Source organism: Acromyrmex echinatior, chromosome 6 (genome assembly GCF_024713525.1).
Source record: "Acromyrmex echinatior isolate Ae372 chromosome 6, ASM2471352v2, whole genome shotgun sequence".
NCBI lineage: Eukaryota > Metazoa > Arthropoda > Insecta > Hymenoptera > Formicidae > Acromyrmex > Acromyrmex echinatior.
In genome coordinates this window covers 6203413-6221068 of record NC_141857.1, presented here as the reverse complement: position 1 = coordinate 6221068, position 17656 = coordinate 6203413, and the positions used below count along the sequence as shown (strand labels likewise).

The 17656-nt window shown below is 33.0% G+C and overlaps 2 protein-coding genes across 3 annotated transcripts; both read left to right on the top strand.

Annotated features, from left to right (window-relative positions):
* The first annotated feature begins 1307 nt into the window (after positions 1 to 1307).
* geko (olfaction protein geko) lies at positions 1308 to 9680 on the top strand. 2 transcript variants are annotated; one of them, XM_011069281.2, is made up of 4 exons: positions 1308 to 2024; positions 2639 to 2980; positions 4090 to 4222; positions 7889 to 9680. In XM_011069281.2, the coding sequence occupies exons 2-4, from the start codon at positions 2773 to 2775 to the stop codon at positions 8058 to 8060; spliced, it is 513 nt and encodes a 170-aa protein (XP_011067583.1). In that variant the 5' UTR covers positions 1308 to 2024; positions 2639 to 2772; the 3' UTR covers positions 8061 to 9680. The 2 variants fall into 2 exon arrangements, with proteins under 2 accessions (XP_011067583.1, XP_087263265.1); XM_087407139.1 differs by lacking the exon at positions 1308 to 2024 and having other exon boundaries at positions 2043 to 2980.
* A 1826-nt stretch (positions 9681 to 11506) lies between these two features.
* On the top strand, positions 11507 to 17530 carry LOC105154036 (hypothetical protein). Its single transcript, XM_011069280.2, has 4 exons — positions 11507 to 12273; positions 12884 to 13201; positions 13840 to 14041; positions 16857 to 17530. Exons 2-4 carry the CDS (start codon positions 13018 to 13020, stop codon positions 16999 to 17001), a joined length of 531 nt encoding a protein of 176 aa, XP_011067582.1. The 5' UTR covers positions 11507 to 12273; positions 12884 to 13017; the 3' UTR covers positions 17002 to 17530.
* The last annotated feature ends 126 nt before the right edge of the window (positions 17531 to 17656 follow it).

Sequence of the window (17656 nt, the reverse complement as noted above, 5' to 3'; positions counted from 1 at the left end):
AGTCGCTGGAGAGTACTTTGAAGGGGACAATATCACTTTTGATGAATAAACTTGTATTTTGAATTTTCTGAATGAATTCCGGAAACTCTTTGATCAAGTTAGTATTTCAGCTTCGGTTTAAAATTATATTTTAAGGCCGACAAATAATCGGTTCGGTTTATTTGAAATGGAAATTGTGCAATAATGAGCATCTTTAAAGCATCATAAATAATTTACGAAAAATATTATCTCGATTCGAACTTGGATCTTCCGAATTCTGTGGGCTATTTATGTCACATAATTATAAAATTTGGAAAATTTGCAAGACGTTTAAAAGCATTTAGATAATAAAAATTGAACGAAAAGTTATAGAATAGTCCTTATAAATTATCTTGTCTATTTGCTAAAGTACTATCAAGTTTATCAGATTGTACGTTTTTATTCAGGGATGAAAGTATTTAATTAGATCTATGTATGTTAAAATCAGCACGCAATTGATAAGCACTCTTACTACAATACAATATAATCTTTTGATGTAACAATCCACTTCACCTGTTAATTATCCACTTATGTCATCATCTTTCTGCTATGGATACTACAATTCTATTTAGTCTTTCTATTTCCCAAGTATTTTCACACAGTATCATTTTCGAAATGTAGCGCGGATATCGCGAGACTATTACGTTTTGTCAAGATTACGGTGAAAGGAAAATAATTATTTTCCGCTTGTAAAATTAATAAAAAATTAATCGTATCAATTAAAAGCTACTGTTTCTGAACGTGCATTTTATATTTATGTTTTCATTTTATAGATATAATTATAATTTCATTTTAAATGAAATAATAAAATAGTAGTAATAAAATTTTTATTTAATCTATAAATAATTTTTATTCATTTCTTCGTAAACAATCTTCTTTCAGTCACACGACACAAGATATTCCTCTTTCTCAAAATTTGTGTTTACCGATTTTTTCAACTTTAAATATATTACGAGGTGATACTTCCTACGGAATTGCCAGAACACTAAAAATAATGCATTTTCTCATACGATCCGCCTTGTTCGAGCCACAGAACTGCGAACGATCGGCCAACTTTCACTGACGACTCGTTAGGTTCGCCGCCGTGGTTTCGAGTCATTCACAGTTATTCCGCGACTCTTCGACGGTCTGCAGTAGCGTTGTCCATATTTCTCTTCTCGTTCGAGACGGCAGCTGTCACTTCAAAGTGCGCGTTTGGTGATATATCGGCATCGACACGTAGTGACACGTTTGCAAATTCTATGTTTCATTCTACTATTTTCGGAACGTTATTGTAAGCTTGTTTACGTCTCGCACAAAACGTCTCCTGGTGACACAGTGATATTCGACGTCCAGCATTTCATCTGGATATTTTTCACGGTGAACCCTTCGACTGTGCGTAATGGAGAGACAGAGAAATTTGTTGCAGCCACGCAACATATACAATCGCAGAACCAGCACGCGATACTGAGTTACGATCGGTGGATTTCGATTTACGCGTGATTTGATTTAGCGAGCGAGTTGGAACGCGCGCGTGATTTTCAACGTCGACGTTTGGGGATTGATCGTTCGCTCCTCGGTTAATTGCTTTCCAAAATTTCGCACACGTCGGCGTGCGATTTAACGGGCAAATCGCATCGTTCGCGTTCACAAGGTATGGGAATATCTCGCTGCGCGCGCGAATTATAATCGACAACGTTATTCGCAAATGCGAGCCACTTCGGAAGTGAGTTCCGGTGCCACTCCCGCTCCACGACAGTGTTACAGTTCGCTGAGAGAGGTTTCGCGTCGTTTACACCGTATATCTGAGAATAAGGGAGAAGGAGAATTCCTGTTACGATTTCGCCGGTCGTTTCCGAGACTCCCGTGCGCTAGAACACTTGTATTCGACGATACAAAGGAGTTGTCGACGGTCGCGGCTCTTGAGAACGAGCTTTGTCGCTTTGGATGAAAGTAAGACGGACATCGTAAGAGGATTTAACTTTATTGCTGCAGCGAGTCTTGAAGAAAGTGGAAGTTAGCGGAAAGTGAGAGTCTTTTTTTTTTCTTTTCGAGAGAGAGAGAGAGAGGGGGGGGGGAGGGGGAGGGAGGAAAGAGAAAGAGAGAGAGCTATGACCGGTTCACAGCCGTCTGGTCGATTGCATCGATCGCGAATCCAGGGACAGGTATTTGTTTGGACGATCTCACGTATAAGAAATTGTATACCTTCGAAAATTCAGGTTAAGGCAAACTTACCGCTCCCAGAGTTGCGGAGCGCGATCGATTGCACGTTTATGTAATAATACGTGATCGTTGAAAGTGGCAGAGTCATCGCCACGAATCGACGTTCACTGCACATTTACATCATTAGATACATAATTTCACAGTTGTGATGGATATCATGTTCTCTGATAATATATGTAATGAACAAGAAATTGGAATAATCTGGAATAATCAAATGGATTTCAATATAATCAGCCACTTTCATTTTATATGTATTTTACACACACACACACACACACACACACACACACGCACACACGCACATGTATACAAACGTAGAAAAGAAAACAAAAATAGATTTTTTTATCCATGCAAATTTACATATGCAAATTTGTTCTTTAATTAATCAACTATGCTTGATATTTGATACTTCTTTCAGATGTAATTCTCTACCACAGTGGATTCATACATTATTACATCAGACTTGTGTCTAATAAGATTGTCAGAGGACATTGACAATAAATTAGGATCTCTAGTTTGACGTAATACTCGCCTTATTGGAAAAAAATCAACATGGATGCCAGTACAGTGCGGTTAGTAATATTTTTGGGCATGTTTCTGGTTTTCGCCGGCGATTATAGCGCATTGATCGCTTCAATTTTTGGTAACGCAACGGAGAGGAACATAACTGATGCTACGAGAGAACCCAAGACTCAACTCAAAGGGCCTTCCCATGATAAAATACCCGTTGTTTCGAAAAAAGACATCGATAAGAATAACGGTAAGAATAAGGCTATCGTGTAAATGATACACGATGTAACATGATACTTTTTCACAAATGCGTTGCGAAATATAAAATTTAATAATATAATCTTTTTTTTCTACAACATAAAACATATTTACTTTGGCAACACAATGATATCCTGTATCTGAGCTGTAATTTTATACTTTGTGTAAGACATCCTGCGTATAAATTACTCAGCATTTTCCCTTTACAATTGCTATTGTATAAAAATATATGCGAGATCTACACGCACATATATATGCCGTCATACCATTATTCATCGAGTTGCGCTTGTTAATTTGCGTGGAGTTAATTATTACTCTGTGAATTGTCTAATTAGTCGCGCACTCGTCTGTTTTAATTATTTGATAACGTTATCGAAATCCCCTCGATTCAGAATGTATGTACATCTCATTTTTTCTTGCAGCTTATCGAAATCTTGTTATAAGCATAACCAGTTCTCGGTTGAGAAAATGCTATTGGAAAGTAGTCTAACGATAAAATGAGTTTCAATCCAATTATAGAGTGAATACGTGTAGTATGTTTTTAAATATTTATAGATTAACGGTATAATTAGCGAGCGTTATGTACGATAATATTTAATTGTAACAATTTAACTGTAACACATTTATGATATTTCAATGATTTTCTATATTTATATTTTCTACATCACTTAATTATTCCTAAATATTTTTTAACAAATTAATATTGTTTTTTATAATAATATCAGAAAAAATATAACAATAAACTATAATGATATATTTATGAAATAGAAAATAGAAAAATAGAATAGCTAACGTTATTAATGTATTTGTATAATTAAATTTCTAAAGATCTGGGACGTAATGAGAATACTTTTGTTTCTGAAAGTAAAAGTGTCCTTGTCACATCCTAGATCTTTAGAAATTTTCGACCCGTGTTCTTGGTTTTTAACTTGTCACTTACTTATAGTGAGATTAAACAAAGCCGGTCATTTATTCGAATATGCGTTGTCATTCGGAATAATATTTGTGATCCATTAATCGTCCCATTAATCGTCCCATCACTCAGAATGATATTGCATGTGTCACGGTATAATTGACAATATGATTTTGATTTTTGTGCAGTTGCCCTGCGCCGTGCAAAGATGATGACAACGATCAAAACTGTCTGCTTGCCGAAGCTAATATGCGAACTCACCAAGTCTGTTCAGCAAGACCAACTAAGTGAAATGGAGCGATCTCTTTTAAATCTTATAAGGTATGCAACTACTTTTACACTTTAGATCTATTTCTTTATTCCTATTTGTATTACAAGAAGAGAAAGTGGCTTAGATTAAATAATAAATAACGAACTTGTCACTAAATCGCAAAGACTGATTTTTGATTAAAGTTTGATTCTTATCAAAATTAATTAGGGAAGAATCTGATAGTGGTAGTTGGTATGCTGCTCAATTTATTTGATACAACAAAGTGAGAATCTACTTTCGTTGAGGCTCTTGCACTCAATATTCTTACTTTCACAACTTTCGATCGGCATTGCAACTAAACGACTCAGGGTCCGTCGACCCTGAAATGCAGGCGCATCGTGAAGAATATGAAAAAAACGCTATTTCTCTCCGGTCACGCAAATAATGGCACGAGGAAAATTGCTAAGAACGTAATTTTACGCGAATGGCTGCGTTTCAAAAGCACAAACCGATGACTGTCCATCAATGATGAATGGATGTGTCGAGAAATTTTGCAATCTTCAACGAAGCTAAAAGCTAATAATAATCACATGTGCATCACAAGTATACAGGATGTTTTGGAAAACGACGACGTAGGCGACTGTAGGAAATGTCCAACGAGAAACGCTTGCTCGCCCGGGAAAATTGGATACCGGGACAATGGCGCGCACATTGTGCGTATTTTGCAATTTTCATTTACGATCGGATGTAAAATGCAGCTAGGCCACGTACATTCGTATCCGCTGTGTTATGCGGATAATGCAAAGAATTATACCGCGAATTCGTGCTGTTTTACGTTCTGATTAAAAGCAACGTTACGTTAAAACTGACTCTGCTGGAAAATCGGGAAATGCGGCATCTATCCGCTTTTAAATCCCCATATTTGCACAGTGGAATGTATCATCGCGGTGGACCCAATGCACAGATATTTCCAACATGAATGTATTAATATACATTCGTGAGTGTTGATCCTCACCACGCGAACACGTATTTGTTAGAATGTTGATATATTAAAAATGAAGAAGGAGGTATTCTTTCCAAATTAGCGCCTTCATAATCTAGTCTTTAATAAATCAGTCATAATAAATCAGTTATTTTTAAAATCACAATGCGCGTTCTAAATATATAATTTTTGTAATTTACTCAATTTACTTTAATTAATTATTTACTTTAAAATAATTTACTTTAATTAATTACATTTCGTAACGAAATAGTATGCAAAATGTATTATTTAATATTTCTTTAACGATTACTATTGATTTCAATTTGTCTTTAAGAATTATAGTAAATTAATCCGTGGATATTATCGCGAATTAATGATTGTTTTGTATTTTGGCCAACTGAAAGCTACCGTGAAAGTTAGCTGTCTCTTATGTAAGTATCGTCCGAAAACGCACGTCTTGCCACACCTCGTCGTAACCTCGACGAATACTTTCCTTTTCATTATTCAATCTGTATACTTTCTCCGCGACATACATAGCATTTTGCATCTGCTATTCGGAACTCCTTCCCGGAACTCCGGCTTATTTCTGTAAACATTTCATCGGCAAATAGCGCAAGCTGATAGAAAGCAATGAGTTACTTATAATTTCGATAATTAATTCATATCTTCTGGTTAAAAGTACACTCGATCGTTTCATGTTCGTCATAAGTTACATATATACAGAACTTTTCATTTTCAAAATAAACGTAATTTCTCATTATTATTCATGAATAAAGTACAAATCCTACATACATATTTTACTTAACATACTTTTTATACGCAATAAGAAACGAGCAAATTAATATGTAATGGTTTGTCTTCCTACAAGATAGTACTTTTTATTTAACATCTTAGCTTTTCGTTTCTTATGTCAATAACTAGAAATTAAAACATTTACGTATTTGATTATCTCTTTTCTCTAACAATATTTATTCTAAAATATATTATACTTAAAAATCTGTTATAGAATTCGCGAATAATAAACGAGTAAAGTAATTATCATAGTGTCATTAAATAACAAAAATTAAAGGAACGTTTATACAATATATATCGTAAATCGGATTTCAAAGATATTAAAACAAACTCAAATAAAAGTCTCATATTTATTACGGTCGTTCATTTCCACGTGTTAAACGAAAAGGACGTCGACAAACAGTAAAATGAATCGACGCAGAAAAGCGAGTTCCATTAGAAAGTATAATGAACCAAAACGACAGCATTGTCCCCGATATAGTGCATTTTTGTTTTCGTTTAAAAGCACAATATTTCTTTACACTACATTGCACACTCATTAAAAGTTGTATTTGTGATAAGATAAAAATTCCGTAGTTTATATATTAAACTGAAGGCATAAGTATCTATAAAATAGAGGCCACACGACTAGAAGGGACACGACTATGGAAAATACTGTATTAAAACTTCCCAAAAAGTTTTCAAATATAACTTTAAGTATAATTACAAGTCGTAGATAGAGTAAATACAGGCGCGCGTTATCTTTCGCACGTCTTCATTGTCTTTTCTGCGTGAAAGTGGGCATCCCCGAGCGAAAGAAGATCGCTCCTAGGAAGGATTCTTGCGCCGCAGTTAATGTCCCGGAAGGATCCAAGCTTTATATTTACTTTTATGCCTGCGTAAACGCCAGTCCATTCTGACGCATCCCGATTTTTATCGGCGCGGATCGCTCCGGGTTAAACCGATCAAGATGGAGAGGCTAAAAAGCCATTTTGCGTTTATTCGTTATATTCTGGCCCCCTTCGAAGCTGGGAATCGTAAAGAGGGGAAGAGCTTTCTTTCTCTTTCCCGATGGAGGAAGACGTCTTCTGCGGGAGCCATGCGTGACGAAACTGCCGTGCTTTTGCTCTTCCGACAGATCGAACGATTTCTCGAAGAATTCAGCGCGGTATCCGTTCGCTTTTGACGAGATCCGGATGGTTTTTGAGACAAAAATCGTCGGCAATCGACGTCGATTTTAGTTCTCACGGAAATCCGAGGGAATAGATTTGCATTTGTAAAGCAACGTACGTGAGAATCTTCGCGAAAAAATCCGGAAGAAAGCGATTTGCCTTGCTGCTTGTATTTCGGTAGTAGTTTACTTCAATAATGCTTTCTGCAAACGTTCCTAAATTATTCTTTCAACTAAAGAAAGAGAACCAGAGAAATTGATGTATTGCAGACTTGTTTAAAGTAGAATATTATCACGGCAGATTTTCAACATAATTTTATTCTAAAAGAGACAATGAAACTTTGTTCCCTTTCAACTTATCTGAAAATGCAAATGCGGGTATATTAAAGTAGAGAAAGGATCCGATAATGTATCGTTTTTGCTGGATACAACTGGACTTTATATTAATACGTTTATAGTCATGGTTGATGTCGATATCGAAAGTAAAAGGTAAATTGCCTTGTGCTAGTTCTTAGTGCAGCTAAATCAGTTTCACATGATCAACTGTTTCGATATTCGATTCAATTTTGTAGTACTTTGCCAGACGGAAAATTTTTATGACAATATTTAAAACGTATTTTATTATATGCCACATATCCATGTAACCACACTTATATAAAAATATTAAAAAATAAATGAATCTTAAACTTTTGATTGACGTGCAAAAATCGATTTTACGATAAATGAACTGATTATCATACCTACGCGAAAATAATTGCATCTCGCAGCGTAGGAAACTGATTACGCTAATAAAAACTCCACTGTTACTTTCAGAGATACAAGTCTGAGCACAATGGCGGAAGTACCATCGAGATATCACTTCGCGGCTCACATGGGTCAACTGATTTCCGGTATAGAAGGCCAAGGTTGTCATAACTTTTACCCGACATGTCCGTTACCGGGTATTAGAGTTCTCAACATGATGAAGAAGATTCGCCTACGCTAAGGCATGATTATCGTCACTGTCGAAATTGATGATTTAATTAAACCTGTGATATTCTGGATGAGGGAGACCGGGGCTAATAGACTCATTTTTCAATTTCGAATTTTTATAAACGAAATTAGAGACTCGAAAAAATTCTACACCTGTTACTACATACATTTGACTACCTGATAACGTTTTAATAATAAGGGGAAACTGATAACTAATATGAAAAAAAATGCATTTTTCTAATGCATTCCATCTGATTCAACTAGCCCTGGGACCGGAGTAATTCGACTCAGATTATTAAAATAAAGATTAATGTATTTTAAGCTACATCTTTGGCTACATATTAATAAAACTTTTGTGAAGATATATTTCAAACACAAACATTCGCTTCGCAAGGCAAAACAATGCTTCTTTTTGCGAAATTTGTTTATTTTGTGCAAAAATACGTCGCCTAGTTTTCGAGATTGGACATGGAGGGAACTAAACTTATAACATTTACCATTGAGGAAAATCTCTTTAAAAGAATAAAATTTTAAATAAGTGCTATATGAGTCATCACTAAATGAGTCATACAGTTCCATGCTGTGGTTAGTCTACTATCCCCATCCGTTCATTTTTTAAAAACATTAACAAGATAACAAAGGCACATAAACAGAAAAATCTGTTGGACTTTATTAAGTACCCTGGTAGCAAGCTGACGTCAAAGTGACGTCATTTGACATCATTTGATGACAAAATAACGTAGCTTGCTACCTGGGTAACTACACTTACTATTTAAGTAATCTTCAAATATGTTAGACAATCATATACGGTTGTAAAACAAAAATTTTAAGAATAAAAATATTTACTTAGGTGTACGATTTTTTAAAATTGTGGCTATAACTTCTATCATAGATGTGTTCGCAGCAAGATATTACAGCGCCAGTCGCTGCTGCATGCTCAGATATGTTTACGCGCGTCTGGTGTGTTTTGTTTTTAATGTAGCTTCGATTATTCTACTTATCTCTATAGTCAACTGATCCTGGTCTCCCCTACTTCGTTTTTGTTCGCACTCAGGAGTATTAACATTATAAGAATACAATTTGCACAATGATAAATCGCGTTTCTGACGATACAACATGTAAACAATACTTAAGTTTTCGTGATAATAATGTTAATTACTGAGAGAAAAAATGACAATATTCTGCGACATTTCAAAATCTCGGTTGGATCGTAAAATAAAAATTTTAGCTCGTAAATTCATATTGCAGATTGTTAAAATTATAGAAAAGTATCTGAATTAATATTGACATTCAGTTCTTTCCATTAATTTTAGAAAATTATTCTATCAATCTCTGTAATTATTTGATGTGTAATAATTTAATTGTAAATTTAAAAGATGACACATGCATTCATATGGATGTATTTGTACTCAATGTTACTGTTTATTTATTTGTAGGTTATTAATAAGTAGATACTTATCGTCTCGCTTATCATTACTTTCACTCACTTTTGATACACTGTGGTCTTGTAGAATTTATTTTTAGATTTTATATTTTGAAAATTTTGTGTAATGTATAATCGCTTATTTTATAGCTTTCTATTTACTCTGTATATATTTTAAACGAAAAAAATTAATAAATTGTAACTTGAAAATATCGAATTTCACTTTATGATTATAAAATATTCCTATACTCTATATAATTTATAACTTTAAATTTTATTTTATATTTCATAAATATTATTTTTATATAATGCGTGTATATAATTCTTTAATTTTATACTTGCACTTCCAAGCTTTATTTATTTCTATGCCTGCGCCAGAATATTATCATATTTCAATGAGAATAGCAAAAATGTAGACAACATACAGCACGTTCTTTTTTTTTTATTGCGAAATATTCTTCCAGTCATTGCCATAAGTTCATTGTATGCATACGATCCCGAAATCGTGCATTTCCGTAGGAAGTCCCATGGTGAGGCTTTGCCAAATTATCAGCATTCCCGATCTCCGTTCTGTATCCTATTCTTTTTCCTACTTTAATACAAAAGCGCTGCCATCCCCAGATATAATCCGGAACCCAGCGGGGAAACGCGCGAAAATTATTAGAATAATCGTCGGCGTCTTTATCGACTTAAGCCCGATGCCAACTCGTCCCGAGTGGACATTTTCCAACGAATCGTGCGATCGTAAACGAGATCATGCCAAGAGTCTCGGTTAGCAGTTAGAGCTGGAGCGATACGCGAGGACAAACGGGATGTAATATCGATGAAACCGCGCCACTAACCGTCCTCACTGCCCTCCGAAACAGCCAGCGACACATTTGGAATTCTCACAAAAATTATCGCACGATATCGTCGTTGGAGTTTATCGACGTTTCTTGCATCGATGCCAAGCCACGTGCGATTTCCAACTGCAACTTCCAGCTCCTTTGTCGTTATACATAATACAGCCACAAAGAGGTGAGGTCAGAAAACTTTATCGATTTCAAAATAACGGATGATTAGTAAATGAGATTAATTATTAATTTAATCTATTAAGACATTGATAGGCTGTTGTAATCGCTAAAAAATTCTTTGAATACTTGGCCTACATTTTTATTACATTCTATCACGTAACGCTTGTATTGTGCACTGCGCATATAATTGAAGTTTTGATATTTAAAGATAAGACAATATAGCTAGGAAAGGAAAGCAAAACGTTAATCATTAAGCAATAAATTAAACAACTTATAATCTGTACATTGTATTATTATATATAAATCTTTGAAACGTTCATAACTTGTAATAAAAATAAATTTCGCTTTGTATATGCTGCGTGTTGTATATAATATCCTTTAAATTATTCGAATAATTTTATATGATTATCATATAATGAGACAGAAAGAATTTTTTTCGATCTCTCTTTTTTAATATACTTGTTCAAAAACGCCAAAAGTTTTTCAATTATAAAATATCACGAAGTTTCGAAAAATATTGTCCTATTTCAAATTGCCTTGTTAAGAATTTAAAAAATCGTTTACGAAAAACGTTTAACGTTAGTGTTAATTTACGAGAAAATGCTTTCTCGAAGTTTAACTTAAATATGTGATATCAATTTGCTAGAAAATATCTACTGTCTAAATCTGAATCAGTGAATAGTCACTAATTACCCAGTGACATATTTGACACTGGATAATCAATGAAGTTCAACTAAAAAAGAAAGAATGTTTGAGCATTATAATTAAAATACTAATTTAGACTCTCAAGATCTTCTAACTTTTTTCACTTATAATTTACTGCGTTTTACATTATTTTTCAAAGAATTAATAATTTATATTCATCTGAGGATGGCTCAATCTCGTAGCCGAAACATATACGAATTTTTGTAATATGAATTTTTGTAATAGAAAGATTTTATTTTGAATATTTGTAAAGTATAAAATAATTGTTTCTTTTTTTCTTTAATATATGTTTTTATAACTTTTTAATTTTAATTAGATATATTTATTTATTTGATTCTTATTGCCCTGTCGATGTATTAACTTTTTTTTTTATTACAAGAGTTCTTTACTTTACTATATAAAATATTGATATTTGCACGTTAATTTCAATCTTCCAATATCATTCATTAAATTTATGCACTAAAACAAGATTAATTAGATCACAATAAATATTAGTTAGATTAGGGATTTCACATTTCATTCACTGATACCAGTGGCATACTTGGTACTAATATCAGTGATTATCCACTGATTCAAAGAATAAGTACATCATAGCTCAATTTAAATAGAACGTAATACGTGCAATGTTTGCATCAGCAAGTCGACCTTGGAAGAACCAGTTACAAAAGTTATGTCTGCGAAATTTGTTCTCAATGATCTGATGATGAAAAAAAGCGAAGAAATCCTCGAAATGATGTATTAAATGTTACATGTAACCAGCTTGGATCGAAGACTTCGGCAACGGGAAGGGGCAATCACTTTCTCTTCGTTGGCATGAGCAACAGCCTCGTATTCTGAGGAACATTCAGCAACAAGTTTTTACTAAAGCAGCAAGCAACCGCCGGTTTGTAGGCTGCTGAGTTTTTGACCGATGCAAAGTCACACGCGGGTACATTGACGTAGTTGAAGTGCGTGTTTCAGGTGATACGTGTTTGCATGATTGAACGGGAAAACATATCGGTGCGGTAGAAGTGCAGTATACGCATCTGTTATGAATTGCATAATCATGGTGCTTTGAAATAACAGCGGTCGATCTATTCGTGAAGGTGCGATTGAATGATTTGAACTATGTGAAGTGCGTGACTAAGGTTTCATAAATAGTAGAAAATGTAGAATTTTATTGAAGAAAAAAATGAAGGATTCGATTAATTGAAAAATTTTCATAACGCATAATGTAATTCATGTATAAGATGCTTTTTCTTGCATTATTTTTATAGTTTATAATTTTGCATCCAGAGAAAAGGTTGCTTCGATTGCTTTAAAGAAATGTTTTTTTGCTATACGACTAAAAAAAAAATTTCTTTAATTTGTGAAAAAATTTCTTTGATTTAAACATTATTTTTTAAAAGCAAATAAAATTTATTTGATTTAAAAAAAATTATGTTCAAATCTAAGAAATGACATTTAAATCATAATTTTGTCACAATGAAAAGAAAATCAAATCAAAGAAATATTTTCATTTAACCAAAATTTCTTTAAATCGAAGTAATCTTGTCTCTGAGTATGTAACAATCATAGAAAAAATAAATTTAAAAAATGAATTAAGAAAATATTTGTAAAATATAAATTATATTGTAACGCGCTTTTAATTATAAACGGGAAGATTATTTCCTTACATGTACACTAATATAAAGTATTTTTTTTCATGTGAAATAGAGAAAGCTGCACGACGGAAAGAAGAAGTATTATTCACGCACAATAGCGGAAGTTAATCTCAACGTCCGTTTCAGTCGAGTTGGTTTCACAACACTTTTTACAATAACTAACGAATGTCTTAGCTCTACTACATAATGCAATTGCCGCGGACATTCTTGCGCTTTGGTTGCTACTTCTTGGTATTAACACTTGTCACAGTGGCCGGTCAAAACGAACCACTCTTCGAAATTCCGGTGCAGTTGATCGGTTTTCCGATAATTATAGCAAGTGTAAGAATCGTCAACTTCCTCAAGAAGCTCGCTTATGCTTTAAGTCCAGGTAATGCATACAGAAAATATATATTTTATAATAATGTAATTCTTATATTCACATATTGCATACTATATTCATATATTACATATTATATGACCATATTTTTTTGTTATAATGATCGTCGAGAGCGCGAATAGATTATTATTGAAGTGACAAAAGAGAAAACATAAAGATTAGTAAAAAAATATTACCAATATTAATGGTTCATCGAGCATGAAAGCAAGAAGATTACATGTCATAGGTTATTTGCCTTTTCCGCGATTAGCTCACTAGATACGTGACTCAAATCGACGAACAGCGAAAACGAAAGTGTTCCACTTGTTACAACTTCTCTCTCCGATCACGAAGCCATGTAATGACTTAGTAATTGACCGAGGTTGCTTACCGTTAAATGAATACGCCAAGAATTAAAACAAAATAAGGCTATTACAGCGAAATTTTAAATGCTTTATAATTATCAGACGAATTAAGACAACAAATTAAGATCATTGTATTTAAAAAAATTATGTTACTTATTATATTATGCGCAAAAAATAGCAAAAATTTTTAACTTCATAGATAAACAGTTATTAAATTTCAATAAACTAAATCAAGTCTTTACATTACTTCGTAAACTTTTAAAAGTATTCTCTTTGAATTCTTAGATACTTATGTCAATCGAGTGAAACGAGCACATCCTTTGATATACGACGAAAAGATCTTAGACGTCGACCAAGTCGAAAAGAAGCTAGTAGCTGAATTCGGAAATAATGTTTGCATCTATGAGAAAATTTGTGTCAAGTACGCGGAACGATCTCTTCAAAGAAGAAGTTGGGAACGCGTTCTTAATTGGAATGAAGTATTCAGGTATGATATAAACTGTATTATTGTAATCGCTATTTAATTTATCCGATAATTTTAATAAATATGTAATATACTGAAGATTTATATTCAACTAATATCAAAAAGAAATTATAATATTCGGAAAAAAAGTTGAAGAAATATACGTTCGACTTACTCAGGACGAGGGAGCATGCATTATATATCTTTCATTGCATTACGCAATCATGATTCTGAAGTTCATGGTTGAAAGAATCTATATCTTGAAATCAGGTTTCATGGATGAATATTTTACCTTATTTAGGAAATATTGTACAATCGGTAGAGATTTTTCTTTTAACAAATTCGTTAAAACAATACGTAACGAAATACCATCATGCCAATGTCTTGCGCAATGCTATAGGAGAGACCGGTTATCACAGATTTTTATTAATGATTTTTAGAAAAAAATAGATATTTGATTTTGAAATATTATATATACGTATAATATATATATTATAATATATATCTACATTCTTTAGGTATTAAAACAAATATTATTCATGAATTTATATCATAAAAATAAGTTATTTAATTATGAAACTATACGAAAATGTGACAATTAACCCCTGGGTTGATTGTCACACATTCTAGAATTGACAGTAGCACATTTGTTATGGATAACACATATAAAAAATAAATTTTTATTTTAATATTAGTTCTATATTTTAAGAAATAATAGTAATTATGGTATTAATACAAATAAAATAATTATTTTAATTATAAAATACGTAATTTGTTTTTGTACCGTAATTTCTATATGAAAAATGAAAAACATATATACATATCTATAATATATGAAATATAATAAATTTGTAAGTATATTCTCTAAAAATGTATTCTCTAAAAATATTAAAATTAATTGTCACCTAACGTCGTCAATCTACCCCACATAGCCATTTTTAATAAAAGAGATTGTATTTACAAACTTTGTCATAGGATAATGATTAATTAATTGTAACAAAAATCTTCTAAGACATGTCATTTTCTATGAATATAGGATACCGCGATTAATAATGCCAACTTGTCAGACAACAAAATAGATGATAAGAAAAATTTACTCGCCAATTTCATTTTCTTAAAAATCATTATAAATGATATATACAATGTTTGTGGTGGAAATCATTTTACAATAAATTAATATCAGCAATCTACAGTCAAGAAAAGAGATTCTTCTGTCTTGTTTGAGTTATAAGCATTTTGACAATCAATCCTAGTCACGACAATCAGTCTTAATCTCCCTAGTATGATAAATATATAATGTAATAGATACTTATTCACTTTTGCAAGATTATGGCATTAGTAACAAATATTAAATTATAAAAATGAAGGCAAAAAATTATAATTTTCTATTATAAATAAAGATGACTTTTCTTTTTAATATATGCGAAATAAATCTCAATAAATTTGAATCTCTTTTAAGAAAAATTCGAAGAAATTATTTAATGTAAAATTAAACATACCTTATAAATAATTAAAACTTAAAGTAAAATTTTAAAATTGTTAACACGTTAGTGCAAATTGTTTAATCATTTTATATTTTAGTAAGATATTAAAGCAGATGTATTCCGTAACCAATCTTATATCATATTTCATTTGTCAAATTGTCGAAAGAAAAAAAATGTTTTCTAATTAGAAACAAAAATTAAATCCCCATCTGTGAAGACGCATGACACATAACGTTTAATCGATCAAAGACGGTCGAGACGTAATGCGTCGTAAGATCATAGTGGCGACGATAACATCAAGATACGATCTACAAATTCTTAAAAGGAGTGTACCCAGAGATGCTCTCCGTTAATGGCGACAAGTTTTTCCTCCTTCCTGCCCTTGTTCTTCACGCAGCCGTGGGAGATCTAATAGAAATCCCTGCTACCATCTACGCGCTCCGTGCAACCATTCTCCGTCTTCACGAAGCTTACACTAAATTCAGTTGTAAGTAACGCCAGGAGTTGATAGCCTTTAATGGTGCTTCCACAGGCGCTCTAATGCATTCTGATAGCTGTTTCTCTTTCTTCATCGTCACCCTTCATCGTTGACTTCTCTTCTGATCATTCTCGTGCCTCACCTGCGTGTCCAAGTAGGCTGCGTTTTATGACTTGGTATCTGGATCTGTAGGTTTGAGGATCTGTCGTCTTATCTCGGACCTCCTAATGCCCCGCGACTCGAGATAGCGAGCACGTGTCGCCGTGCCTGTCGACGCACGATGCATCTCTCCAAGACGCATTTCGTACTTTCGAGGGTTTCCTCCTCGTCACCTGCGGCAACGTGCGAGCACCTCACGTAGTAGATAGGAATATTCAAGATGCGGGAGACTGAGAGATCCGTAGGAGTAGAAGAAGAGTAGATAAATTGGAGATTGACGGCAACTAACCGTCTAGACGGACTTAACCGACCATGTATGAGGGACAAAGATTATCCCAGACGCCTTCTCCGACTAGTCTTGGGGAAAGCGATCGACGATGGAAGGATTGTAAGAGAAGTGGCGTCATTAGAAATTAGGAATCCATTTAGAAAAGATAGTGATGTCGCGTAGACAAAAATAATGACGACTAAGCGATAAGAGCCTGTTTTATAGGCGATGTGACGCAGTAACAAACATATATATGTATATATACTTAGGCGTAGAAATATTATATTTCTTATCGTATTCTTATCGTATTTCTATTTTTTCCTCTTTCTATTTTTTTTCTCTTCAAAAGGAAGACTTTTATCGAATCTCTCTTCTAATATACATTTACATAATGCAATAGCCAGTATAGAAGTAATATTATCAGTAATTTGAGTCATTATGATCTTGCAGGGAATACAAGTCATCGTCCAACTCGATGAAAGAGAATTACTTGCTGAGCGTCTTTATGGGTGACATTATTGGCAATCCGAAGCTATGTCACTTATTGGCAAAGAGAAGCAGAGCCTGCGATAGTAATTTGTTCGATAAGAAGTGAAGAATTAGAATTTTAATTAAATCATAAATCTTGATGCCATAAACTTGAAATATTCGCGATTTCAAAATAAACTATAATCTGTTTTTTTTTTATATAATGTCGATGCATGGGTTTGTATAATCGTAATTGTTGTATGAAAGATATAATTCCTTTTTATTATTAAATTATTATTTCTAATATTATTAGTCAATTGATCTTTTAAAATAGATCGTAAATTATTTTTAACAAGAAGTGCAAATTAAATACATAAAAAAATTGTCACGAGAAATATATGATTATATAATACAGCAAATGTATAATTATTTTAATATTTTATTTGCATAATTATAAATTCTCTCAAACATATCTTTCACTTCACTTTGTGTGATTTCGTATTTCTTTCTTTCGTGTTTCTTCAATTCGCTGTATTCATTCGTTGTCCATGACATAAACAGTTCTCATCAATGTATAACGTCACGTAATACACCATTGCATGCAAAATTTACTGTTATTATGTGAAAATAAATTGTTTGACATTTAAGAAACCATACATGAATCCTCTTATTTTCAAAGAGTTATTACGAAAATTGTGCCATTTCGTGTTCTTTGGCAGTATGTCCACTGATGTACACACACGGATTCGAAACGCACATATGGAGTGAGAGTTGCTTATAGT

Bases quoted from the DNA above. Each gene is read 5' to 3' on its own strand.
- geko (XM_011069281.2), top strand. From the start codon at position 2,773: ATGGATGCCAGTACAGTGCGGTTAGTAATATTTTTGGGCATGTTTCTG. The intron at 2,981-4,089 runs GTAAGAATAAGG...ATTTTTGTGCAG, and splicing joins AGACATCGATAAGAATAACG to TTGCCCTGCGCCGTGCAAAG. The intron at 4,223-7,888 runs GTATGCAACTAC...TGTTACTTTCAG, and splicing joins TCTCTTTTAAATCTTATAAG to AGATACAAGTCTGAGCACAA.
- LOC105154036 (XM_011069280.2), top strand. From the start codon at position 13,018: ATGCAATTGCCGCGGACATTCTTGCGCTTTGGTTGCTACTTCTTGGTA. The intron at 13,202-13,839 runs GTAATGCATACA...TTGAATTCTTAG, and splicing joins CGCTTATGCTTTAAGTCCAG to ATACTTATGTCAATCGAGTG. The intron at 14,042-16,856 runs GTATGATATAAA...ATGATCTTGCAG, and splicing joins AATTGGAATGAAGTATTCAG to GGAATACAAGTCATCGTCCA.